We start from the raw sequence: 13,347 nt of genomic DNA on the forward strand, positions 1-13,347 counted from the left end.
TGTTAAAAGTCTGTTATCGAATGAGTGCTAATTATTCACCCAATAAAATAAATATTCAGTGTACTTAAATATATAATAGACAGATCCTGTGTCTTAAAGCAATTTTCTGTGATTGTGACTAAAGAAAAGCTAATCTGGGAAGAAAAGTAAATTAAAATCTGCAAAGAAAGTATTTTTTAAAATAATTCAATGAAAAATTTACTGAATCTTAGTGCAGTGTTTCAGAGCATATTTTTCTTCTGTCTTTGTCCTCCCGCTCATCACCTAGATACCCACAAGATAGCCTTGCACCCAATGTTCCTGAGATTCTAGATCTACGAAATGCTGACCAGTATAAAAGCGTTACTGAGAATGAATAAATGAATAAAAAAATTATGTTGATATGCAATAAACAAAAAAGATCAAATCATTCTTTGATGTGAGCAGTCTTTTTCATTACATATTTGTGGGTTCTCAGGAACACTGAGATGCAGTTTTATGAACTTATATTGAAATTACATGTTCTATTTTTTTTTCCAAAATGAATGCAGAAATGAAGTAAATGCCAGATTTGGCATTGACTCACATTACAAATAGCACAGAGCAGCCTACAAACATGGCCACCAGAGACTACAACTCTATCATGTACACTTTCACTTCCATGCTGATTGCTCACACCTGGACTTCATTACAGTAATCACAGCCACGAAAAAGTCATTCTGCATTCATTAAAAATATAAAAGCACTCATTCTACCATTACAGCATGAATTACACGCTCAGTGTCTTGTACATGTGATATCAAGCCTGTATCACTTGCTTAGATAGAATTCATGCTTACAATCATGATTTTCGGTTCTTTGGCTAATTGTTCTTCTTTGCTTAGTAAACTCTGTTAACACTTAAATTCTACTTATATATTTTTTCACATTGCTCCTCTATTGAATTTTTTTGTGTCCTATAATTAAAACTCTTGAAACGCTCCACCACCTGATAGAAAGACACAAATAATTTCAAATATATATCCAGTATTAATATAATTTATAGCCAGTATACATTTAATATGTATGCTTTTATTTTCACCGTTTCTCTGCAATGTCCATAAATCATTCATATGTAAATAAAACATTCTGATGCCAAAAGGTGAGTGTGAGCCAGAGATAGGATGAGAGTAAGAAGAAAAGTGAGAGGAAGATGGAGTAAAGGTGTCAAATTAAATGGTGGAATGCATCACCTGTTAGAACTTTTTTCTTCTTCTTCTTTTGGCTTCTCCCATTAGGGGTCGCCACAGCGAATCATCCGTCTCCATACCCCCTGTCCTCTACATCTGCCTTATTCAAACCAACTACCTGCATGTCTTCTTTCACCACATTCATAAACCTCCTCCTTTGACTTCCTCTTTTCTTCCTCCTGGTGTCCTACATGCTCAACCTGCTCTCTACTCTCAGCACAAATCATAATATCATCAGTGAACATCATAGTCCACGGAGACTCCTATCTGACTTCGTCTGTCAACCAGTCCATCACCACTGCAAACAGGAAAGGACTCATAGCCGATCCTTGATGCAGTCCAACCTCCACCTTCAACCAGTCTGTTGTTCCTACTGCACACTTCACTGCTGTCACACTGTCTTCATACATGTCATGCACCACCCTCACATACTTCTCTTACACACCTGACTTCCTCAAACAATCCCACAACTCCTCTCTTGGCATGCTGTTGTACGCTTTCTCTAAATTCACAAAGACACAATGCAACTCCTTCGGACCTTCTCTATACTTTTCTATTAACATCCTCAAAGCAAATATGCTGTCCATAGTGCTCTCAGATGGTCACCTTTTCTCTCAGCCTGGCTTCCATTACTCTTTCCCATAACTTCATGGTGTGACTGATCAACTTCATTCCCCTGTAGTTACTGCCGGTCTGCACATCTCCCTTATGCTTAAAAATCTTTTCCTCATTCAACAGCTGCTTACAATACTGCTTCCATATTCTTAACACACTCTCTTCACTAGTCAACACATTTCCATCTCTATCCTTTATTGTGCTAATTTGCAGCACATCCTTCCCAGCTCGGTCCCTCTGCCTGGCCAATCGGTATGGATCCTTTTCTCCTTTCTTAGTGTCCAACTTCTTCTAATTTTCACTGGGACCCAATGCAGTGAGTGAGTAAGTGGTTCTGTTTATTCCTCCTCCAGGCATCACCTTTTAGAACAGATAACTAATATGTTTCTTGTTTGGTCATCTCTTTCTCAGAGAGATTTGACGTGTCTGGATGGATTCTGCTGATTCTCTTACTTATGCCTTCATTTGTATTTTTCATAAATAGAAGCACTTATGGCTTATTTGCAGGCCCTTTGTGACGTGCTATGAACCATCTGCATACTAACAGTTTTTTTATATATGTATGTATGATTTCTCTTGCATTTGTCTTGCATTTTGGCCCTTCTTTGGATTCCTGTCCATGTTTAATAATACATTCATTAGGTGTTTTCTAATGCTGGATCACGTATGCATGGCAGCATTCAGCGTAGGGACAATATGGTGTCTTATGCATTCAAAAAATATCTAAAAATGAAAAAGCTCAAAATGAAAGGGAATAAGACTGCTATTGAAATATTTTAAGATGTTTACTTCCTTTATCTGAAGCAGGTTCATGGATGCTGACTACAACCCTATCATTTAGCATGCAGGAGAGTATTTTCCATGGCCAGGATGATGGTGTGATGCATCATTCAGCCAAAGCTGTCAGCTCTGCTGTATTTTTTTGGGAGGAAGATAAGCAGGCTTTGCACCTGGTGGCCTCAGATTACAGTTGTTGTCCATATGTCTATCACATACATCTGTACAAAATGGCATTCTTGTGTTTGGAGTTCATGTGAAGTCTGTTGACTGGCTGGTACTCATTGGCTCTGTTTGCAAAAAAGCCATCATTAGCCTTCCTGTGGTGTGTGAACTGGCAAACTCCTTTGTATCCAATCAGTCGGCTCTTGATTGTTTTATCTAATCTGTATTTGGGGCTGAAAAGCAGGTGTTCATAATGATTGTTTACCAGTGGAATAAATTTAGCATGCACCCTAGGTTTTTGCACAATGATTTTTCTATTTGTGATCGTTATCTCAAGTAGTGGCTCACTGTGCATCCATCTGCCTGAGAGAGGAACAGACCCAAACAACAGAATATGTACTGCTAAAAAATAGATTATTTTCACATTACTGCTAGCACTATGATTGATCTCAAGTAAACATGAATGTTGTCAATCCTGCATTCAGTCCTTAGTATAGTGACATTACATTTTAAGAACGATTATATATTAATGTTGATGCCACTAGTGCACCAAAAAAACATTTGGAAACTTGTGGCAAATGCACAGGTTACCTGGAAATGTCCTAGAATTTGTGAGCAATACACAGCCTCTCATTATCCAGCTCCAGAGTTCAGAGTAAATTCAATAATGTTAGGCATCGTTCTCTAGACATCATTTTTATCCTCCAATTTTGTTTGTAAATGGATGATGAGATCACTTTGAACAGAACCAGCTACCTGTTTAATGTCCAAAGCAGTGTTGCAGCTAATAGGGAAGGTGTTTATCTGTGTTAGAGGAGATGAGAATGCCATCCTGAGGCATTGTTTTTGTCAGAGTTGTCTGGGGTGAATTGCCTCAGAGATTGCTAGATCACCACTGGGCCAGGCAGGGGCTCAAATGGTGAATCATATTAATCCATTTTACAGCCTTCCACTTGCTGTGACTGCTTGGTAGATTAATGTAGCTTTAGCATCACTGCATGATAGATTAATATACTGAATCATTTATCCCCAAACCTCCTGCTGAAGGAGAACTTTCCCAGAAAGCCTACACTGCTACATCTGATTCAACTAATTACTTCAAGTGACAAAGAATAACTGGAATACATGTTTAAGCTATTAACCTCAAATGTGGATATGTGAATATATATATATATATATATATATATATATATATATATATATATATATATATATATATATATATATATACAGTGAGGAAAATAAGTATTTGAACACCCTGCTATTTTGCAAGTTCTCCCACTTAGAAATCATGGAGGGGTCTGAAATTGTCATCGTAGGTGCATGTCCACTGTGATAGACATAATCTAAAAAAAAAATCCAGAAATCAGAATGTATGTGATTGTGCACAATGTACACTATTTATTTGTATAATACAGCTGCAAATAAGTATTTGAACACCTGAGAAAGTCAATGTTAATATTTGGTACAGTAGCCTATGTTTGCAATTACAGAGGTTAAACGTTTCCTGTAGTTTTTCACCAGGTTTGCACACACTGCAGGAGGGATTTTGGCCCACTCCTCCACACAGATCTTCTCTAGATCAGTCAGGTTTCTGGCCTGTCGCTGAGAAACACGGAGTTTAAACTCCCTCTAAAGATTCGCTAATGGGTTTAGGTCTGGAGACTGGCTAGGCCATGCCAGAACCTTGATATGCTTCTTACAGAGCCACTCCTTGGTTATGCTGGCTGTGTGCTTCGGGTCATTGTCATGTTGGAAGACAAAGCCTCGACCCATCTTCAATGCTCTAACTGAGGGAAGGAGGTTGTTCCCCAAAATCTCGCAATACATGGCCCCGGTCATCCTCTCCTTAATACAGTGCAGTCGCCCTGTCCCATGTGCAGAAAAACACCCTCAAAGCATGATGCTACCACCCCCATGCTTCACAGTAGGGATGGTGTTCTTGGGATGGTACTCATCATTCTTCTTCCTCCAAACACGTTTAGTGAAATTATGACCCAAAAGTTCTATTTTGGTCTCATCTGACCACATGACTTTCTCCCATGACTCCTCTGGATCATCCAAATGGTCATTGGCAAACTTAAAACGTGCCTGGAAATGTGCTCGTTTAAGCAGGGGAACCTTCTGTGCCATGCATAATTTCAAACCATGACGTCTTAGTGTATTACCAACAGTAACCTTGGAAACGGTGGTCCCAGCTCTTTTCAGGTCATTGACCAGCTCCTCCCGTGTAGTTCTGGGCTGATTTCTCACCTTCCTTTAGGATCATTGAGACCCTACGAGGTGAGATCTTGCATGGAGCCCCAGTCCGAGGCAGATTGACAGTCATGTTTAGCTTCTTCCATTTTCTAATGATTGCTCCAACAGTGGACCTTTTTTCACCAAGCTGCTTGGCAATTTCCCCGTAGACCTTTACAGCCTTGTGGAGGTGTACAATTTAGTCTCTAGTGTCTTTGGACAGCTCTTTGGTCTTGGCCATGTTAGTAGTTTCTTACTGATTGTATGGGGTGGACAGGTGTCTTTATGCAGCTAACAACCTCAAACAGGTGCATCTAATTTAGGATAATAAATGTAGTGGAGGTGGACATTTTAAAGGCAGACTAACAGGTCTTTGAGGGTCAGAATTCTAGCTGATAGACAGGTGTTCAAATACTTATTTGCAGCTGTATCATACAAATAAATAGTTTAAAAGTCATATATTGTGATTTCTGGATTTTTTTTTGTAGATTATGTCTCTCACAGTGGACATGCACCCACGATGACAATTTCAGACTCCTCCATGATTTCTAAGTGGGAGAACTTGCAAAATAGCAGGGTGTTCAAATACTTATTTTCCTCACTGTTTATATATATATATATATATATATATATATATATATATATATATATATATATATATATATATATATATATATGCAAAACATTAAATTGCTTGTTTTTGCATTACATTATTATACAGTATTATTTATTATTATTATTATTAACATTTGTGCTTATCGAAATTTTAAAGTTTTACATTTTAAAAATGCCATCTTGGTTAAATAATAAATTGAAAATAAATTGAACTTTAATTTAACAGACCCCATTTGCGTAATAAAGATGTGTGCCAAAAAAAAAAAGTTATAGGATAGTGGTGATCTTTTTTTAAAGCTATTTCTTTAAACCAATTTTAAGAAGATTGTAGACATTGCTAGCAGTGTAAAAACTGAATAATTTTTGTTTAACTGGCTCCTTTTTCTGTGCAGCTCCTTTCATCCATGCCCTGAGTGTAGTGAGTCCTGATGAGACCCAAACCTCTGTAATCACAAAGCACTGCAGATCTAAGACCTGTTTCAATGCTTGTAAAGAAAGGAACCGCTGACTCCAGGCCAGCTCCTAGATGTGTTCAAGGCTACAGTGTGAGTCTCTGAGTGGATCTCTGAGCTCTGCAGCATAGAGGAAAGTGGGTCTCATCAGGAGTGCAGTACTGAACATCTGATTGCTCTCCCTCCTGCTGGACTGCAGACTTCCTGTGTGCCAGGTCCTAAATGCCTGGAAATATGAAATGCAATAATCTGAGGTTAATTAACTCTGGATTCTGCTGTGTAACCCTCTGTAGGAGGACAGCAATAGGTTGTAGGAGAGGAGATGGGTGGACAGTGAAATTGAAGAAAAGGCATACAGAGAATTGCAAGATAAGCGGGGAATTCAGGTTTAAAAAAAGAGAATAGAGAATGCAAAAAAAAGTGATGTGAAGGCTGTAATAAAATTTGTATTCAACCAGACAAAGTACTTTATTGCCAAACATGACAAACGCTCATACAAAAACATCCAAGAATAAGAATGTTTGAAAGACATGGTCTTGGTCCACTTACTTGCAATCTCAACTTGACTTGCAGACTTGCAGTCTGATGGAAGTGAGAGAATAATAATTCAGCACTGATCCATCTGAAGGTGAAAAAAATGGGTTTTGGTGGTAGGACCATATATGAATCTCCACTTCCCTCTTTGCTTTTGTGTCAAAAAATGCACTTTATGTTTTTAGGAGCTCTCCTGGCACATTCCCACAATAACTACCGCCTTCTTTTTGCAGATGTAAGAAGTAAACAGCAGAATACGTCAAATGCTGAAAAAACTAAATGGGAAAAAAGAAGCTGCATGAACATGGAGTTGTCAGTGTGCTCAAAATAGAATCAGTGCATGTCTTTTTAGAACAGTCTGGTTTTGAGACAGTAGTGAGTATTCATAACATCAGTGTTTCCAGAGCAGTCTTGCTCTGGCCTACCTTCAAACCGATGTCATGGGAAACGTTGTGTTTTTAATGGTGCCGTATTGCAATGTATTGCATGATATACCGTTAAAATATTAAAATGCTATTGTGCTAGAGTACTCAGCTAATTTTAGAATGCTTTTTAAAATGTAGGCATGGCAACGCTGTCAAACTGAACATACATTATATAAAAAGAAAACAATAGTCTTGGCAGTGAATGTAGCAGCGAGACAAAAATAATCGAATTTTTCTTCAAATGTGTTTGTGCTGTTTCTACAACCTCAAGCGAAATAAACAGTAGACATAGCCATATAATGATACAACCAGCCGTGTGATATTTAGACCCTTCGTAAATGGCAGAAGTATCAGAACAAATGTCACAGTGGAACAGAAACCAACACTTCATTTTGTTACTCATGATATCTTTTTTATGTCAGATTGCCATTTCCATTTGACTCAGCAGAAGGACAGTATCGTGCAATGCTGGTCCTGAACACAGTGAAAGATGTGATAAACAAACAAAAAGAATGTCTAGCTTACAACTGGACTAAATAACTTAGCAGAGGGAGAAAGCACATTTGACATTGGCTGTGCAGGTCTGTTTCTGCCAGATGAGAAAGGGAAAGAGGCAATTAACTAGTTTGATTTTGTGATACTAATAGATTTCCTGCTGTCACTTCGGGTTTAATGCAGGAAAAAGGCCATCTGGATAACTTTAATGAGGAAACTAAAGCTATCACTACCAAACAGGTCCACATTCTCACTCACTCTCTTGTTCTCTCTTTCCATCTAATTTCTACATCTCCTTCTCTTTGTCTTCTTCTTCCCATCACTGTCTCTCTATCTCCTCTTCTCAGCCTCCCTCTCACTTTCCCTATCTCTCTCTTTGTCTTCCTGTCTCTGTCTCTGTCCCTCTCTGAGGTCACCCCCTCCCCCCTTTGTCTCCCTTAGCCTCATTTCATTTCTCACTCTCCCCAGTCTCTCTCCACCAGTCTCCCCCTCACTGTTTCTTCCTTTCCGCATCTTTTACTGAATCAGGTCTGACATACAGTTCATATGGGTTTACTCCTCATGGAGTAGCTTCTGTCTTGATAGCATTTCCCTTGTATTAAACCAATACTTATGCATTTCTTTGCAGCTTAATCTCTAGCCACTGTCTCTGTAGTTTCTATCTGATTATCACAATGAAGAACTTTGAATTCTGAGCAAGATTTAAGTAAACATGTTTTCAGTTATTTTGTTAATACAGGAAATGCTGAAGAAAGAAGTGTCAAAATCCCTATTTTTGGAGATCATGCTCTGTATACAGAGATAAAGGTTGAAAAATAACACTATCCCTTTAAATGTACAGCATAAGCATTTGTATTTCTATTAAACATTTGTGTGTTTTTCTAAAATGTAAATTTTAGATGAATTGCTATGCTGTACTAAACCTGTAAGCAGCCCTTAAAATAATCTTCTAACATCTGCGTGCCTTCCTTCCTCTGTACCTGTCTTTGTCTCCAGAGTTCACTGCCTGATCGCTAGCCAAGCAGGCACAGAGGAGTGTGAAACATGATAGTGTGGCTCATCTGCTACAGTTGAGAAGCAAGCAGCCCTTATTATGTTTTCTTGTGGATTCAACATGCAAGGATTTGATCTTTCACATAGAAACTCTTCTGCTGACACACCACAGGGAATGCTCTATCTGCAAGATGAGTGCAAGAAAGAGAGAGAGAGTGTTAGACTGATGAGTTTGGCACTAAGGGGAGGGAATGCTCAGCTGTGGCACTTAAAATGACCACAATTCAATGTTGGCAAGGAAACAACAATGAAACAAAACATTGAAGCTTTCCTCTGAGGAGGTGCAGGGCTAACTTAGATTATTAAACCTGGTGTATTTAGTGCATTTTCAGCTGGTAATGAAAGACAAAGCTTATTTTAGATTGCCTCTTATGGTCACTTTATATAACTGCAAAGACAGTGTTGAGATGAGATCACCCAGAATGCTAACCAGAAGTTGTTTATTTGGCATTTCCCTATTTTAGCCGGCACCACTGAAGTGCTAGAATATAAATAACTCTGTGGGGGATGAGGTTGCAACATACATGGCCTCACAATCCAAGTTCATGTATAATCTTTATCCTAACCTCTGTGAACTAATTTAAAGATAGAGGGCAGAACTTGCCTGAGCTCTCAAGAAGATGCCCCCTCCAAGCAGCAGATATATTAAGCAGAGTATCTGCAGGCTTGGTTAAGCCTTGACATACTTTTTTAAATGTTTTCTTGTGACCCCAAATTCATTCTAGATGCAGCACAACAGCACTTTTTGTTTTTATCATGAAAACCAAAACCCAAATATACAACTCTGAAAACAAATCATGGGTGACAGGGACAGAACCAGCTGTAAATAAATCATGACTAAATTAAAACAGGATGTGAGACAGGGACAGTGAATATAGGCCTTGTTCTTTTATTTTCTAGTTCTTGATGTGCATCACTACAGTATAAACACTGTTACATTGTCTATAAGGTGTTGGATACCTTATCATCACAAACAAATGTGCTTGTAGGACATTTCTTTGGCAAATTGTGGACATTTATATGGAGTGAAAACAACCACCACCCTTCTGAAAAGTCTTTCAGCACTCTAGTTCTTGGGCCTATTAGTTCCAGTGTAGGGCAATTACTAAAGCATACAAGGACTAATATACAATTGCAAGAATTTTGGCATTATTTTGTAGAACAACCAGATATGGGTGTGATGGTCAGGTGTCCACATTTGTTTGGCCATATAGTGTATAAGAATCAGCATGTGTGTATAAACAATGGAATGGGGCCTTCAAATTACAGAAGTATTTATTCAGTCATTAACCGATTTAATCTGGTCAAAGTTGTGATTAATCTGGAGCACATCACTGGATTGGACACCGGTCAGTCACGAGACACAACATACCATTCACACAAATTAGTAGCCTGGGGCAATATAGCGTAGCCAATCCACCTCCCAACATGTTTTTTAGATTTAGAGATGAGACCAGAGAAAACTCCCACAATGTCAGTAATGTGAGATCAAACCAGTAACCCTGGAGCTGCGTAGTAGTAACACTACCTGTCAAAATCGCAATCTCCTATGTTTTGCAGCACAAGAACAATGAGATTAAAAAGACATTTTTTAAAATGTTCTTTACATTTTATGCTCATATGATCTGAGGGAAACATCTGGCACCCCCAGGGAACCTGTCACAAACCCTGAACAGCTTGTCCTGACTGAACAATGCCTGTTCTTTAACTCATGATCATCCTTCATTGTGTGGAATGCTAGTGTAGCTAGTGCTGTTGATAGATTTTTTTTTTACCTCCCATATTTTTTCACAGTGAAGGAGAGATTGTGTTGCTATACCCGGTATCATATTCATTTGCATTAATGCTAGACATTAATTAATCAGAATAATAATCATAAGACATAACTCACAAAAGAGATATAAATATCAATATTTCTGTACAAATGCTTTGGAAACAATTTTTATATTCAAGAGTTTTTTTTGTTGTTGTAGAGGAATAAAACATTATAAAACCATTTGTCAATTTACATTGTACCAAAACCATGTACATTTGTAGGTGGATTAAATTTCACACTTCCAAAAAAAATGGATCATTACTAGCAGATCTTTTTTCTTTCTTTTTTTGTATTTGTTGTATAATGACATATTTGGCACCAATGAAGTAACACTTCTGACTGAAGGAAAATGCATTCGTGAAGATCTAGCATCTTAAAATTTAAAATCTAAATATCTAAAAAGGATAATGGCAATACAAACATCTAAAGAAAGTTCATGGCTGGGTATATCTTTCAAGCTTTGTAACATTGTCTCACTCTGTCTATGTATGTCTGTGTGCTTTCCTTTGCAGGTGTGTATTGTGCAGAAGCGGGACACAGAGAAGATGTACGCCATGAAGTACATGAACAAGCAGCAATGCATAGAGCGAGATGAGGTCCGAAACGTCTTTAGAGAGCTAGAGATCCTACAGGACATTGAACATGTTTTTTTAGTCAACCTCTGGTGACTATCCTGTGTTTTTTCCTCAATTATTTTATGTACTGCATGCAGAATGATGGTTCTCTGTCTGTCCTGTCTGCATAAGTGCTTCCAAAAGCTAAATATAAAATATGCATGTTTGTATCCATTAAATCACCTTCATTCTAGCTCTCGCAAATTAACTCTCCTGCTAGTGCTTTTTTTGCTTCTAGGGCAAATTTATGAATCTCATTCTTGGAATTTTCTTATGCAATGAACAAACTAAGAGATTGTATTTGAGTCCGTGGGCCATGGTTTTATTTAAATGTAGTTAACTGCTGTTAAAAATCTGAGCACCGGTAGAATGATAAAACAGTAATAGTCTTACAATTTATAAAAATATATTATGAGCCCTGGTATTAGCAAGATTTAATAATGGTTGATTGTTTTGTTGTGATTTGGAACACAGAGGTGCTTGGACTAAAAGGTGTGTGTTTGTGCGTGTGTGTGTGTGTGTGTGTGTGTGTGTGTGTGTGTGTGTGTGTGTGTGTGTGAGTGTGTGTGAGTGTGTGTCCGTCTGTCTGAGATCACAGAGTCATCGCGTGTGTTCACGGTCAGCTAATAGTCATTTTGCTGTTGACAGAGACTGAGCAACACTACATACTGTTTACCTCATCATATATCTTCACCCCTCTCTCTACTCCAGACTACACACTACACTAATGTGATTACTTATATTCCAAGGCAAAATACTTAAGCTTTCTCAGTACTTGTGCATCAGTACTACAAACACACATAGCTGCCAGTTGTTAATAATGAAGTGCAGTGAATCTGAAAATCATTATAATTATAAAACATTTACTCCCTGTAACCTCTACAACCTGGCATTGTCGTATGGTTCTCTCCTGTCTCATACAATTTTAATGTGAAACTTCATTTCAATGGCATGGTCTCAGTAAGTTTTATAATTATTTGTGTTTTTTTTTTTTTCTAATTACGGTTACATGGGCTTTTGAAGCAAAAGTGAATGGAGCAATCATACAACAATTCAATACTGCAATTAAACGCCGTTCAGGGTATGATTGTAACCAAAATCACTCTTGTTAAAATGATGCTAATTAGGCACAAATTATGCTAAATCCATAAAGATGATGGCAGTGATAGTAAACTGTCAGGTGAATCGCAGTATTCAGTTCTGGCTTCAGTAGCACCAATCTGATTGGCTGTTGCCAGCTGGACGACCAGCCAGAAGAGCAATCCTCAAAATAATGGCAACATAAATCAGATTGTATTGTGATATGAAGCTGTCCATATATACATAGTACAGAAATATATAACTCAAAATGTGAAAGCTTTAAAGATTTTGGACTGACAGTTCAGACAGACATGCCTACATTTAGCCAACATTGCAGAATACATGCAAATTGGCATGGGCCATTAGCCTGCTGTCCATAAATGTAGAATGCCACTGATGGTCTCATCCAGATGAACAGTTTGACTGTGACTTTGTGTAAGGATAAAAAGTCTCCTAGTGATTTCTCCCAGTCCTCTACATCTGCCTCTTTCAAACCAACTACCTGCATGTCTTTCCTCACCACATCTATAAACCTCCACCTTGTTCTTCCTCTTTTCCTCCTTCCTGGAGGCTTCATCAACAGCATTCTTCTACCGATATACCCCATGTCCCTCCTCTGCACATGTCCAAACCATCTCAATCGTGCTTTCCTTACCTTGTCTCCAAAACGTCCTACATGCACTGTCCCTCTAATAAACTAATTTCTAATCCTGTTCATCCTTGTCACTCCCAATGAAAAGCTCAGCATCTTCAACTCTACCACTTCTAGCTCTGCCTCCTGTCTTTTAGTCAATGCCACTGTCTCTAAATCATACAACATCGCAGGTCTCACCAAAGTCCTATAAACTTTCCCTTTCACTCTTGCAGACACCCTTCTATCACAAATCACTCCTGCCACTCTTCTCCACCAAGCCTGCACTCTTTTCTTCACTTCTCTAACACACTCTTCATTACTTTGCACTGTTGACCCCAGGTACCTGAACTCCTCCACCTTCACCACCTCTTCTCCCTGCAACCACACCACTCCACTGCCCTCCCTCTCATTCACACACAAGTACTCTGTCTTACTCCTACTGACTTTCATTCCCCTTTTCTCCAGCACATACCTCCACCTCTCCAGGCTCTTCTCAACCTGCTCCCTACTCTCACCACAAATCACAATATCATCTGCAAACATCATAGATCACAGAGACTCCTATCTGAATTCGTCCGTCAACTTGTCCATCACCACTGCAAACAGGAAAGGGCTCAGAGCCGATC

The 13,347-nt window shown here is 38.5% G+C and overlaps 1 protein-coding gene across 2 annotated transcripts in view; it reads left to right on the top strand.

Annotated features, from left to right (window-relative positions):
• LOC124395243 (serine/threonine-protein kinase 32C-like) overlaps positions 1-13,347 on the top strand; it is an 86,712-nt gene that overhangs the window by 38,833 nt on the left and 34,532 nt on the right. For both annotated transcript variants that reach the window (XM_046863740.1, XM_046863742.1), the window contains exon 3: positions 10,906-11,057. In XM_046863740.1, the coding sequence (XP_046719696.1) occupies positions 10,906-11,057 (152 nt within the window). The remainder of the gene's footprint in view (positions 1-10,905; positions 11,058-13,347) is intronic.

Source organism: Silurus meridionalis, chromosome 2 (genome assembly GCF_014805685.1).
Source record: "Silurus meridionalis isolate SWU-2019-XX chromosome 2, ASM1480568v1, whole genome shotgun sequence".
NCBI lineage: Eukaryota > Metazoa > Chordata > Actinopteri > Siluriformes > Siluridae > Silurus > Silurus meridionalis.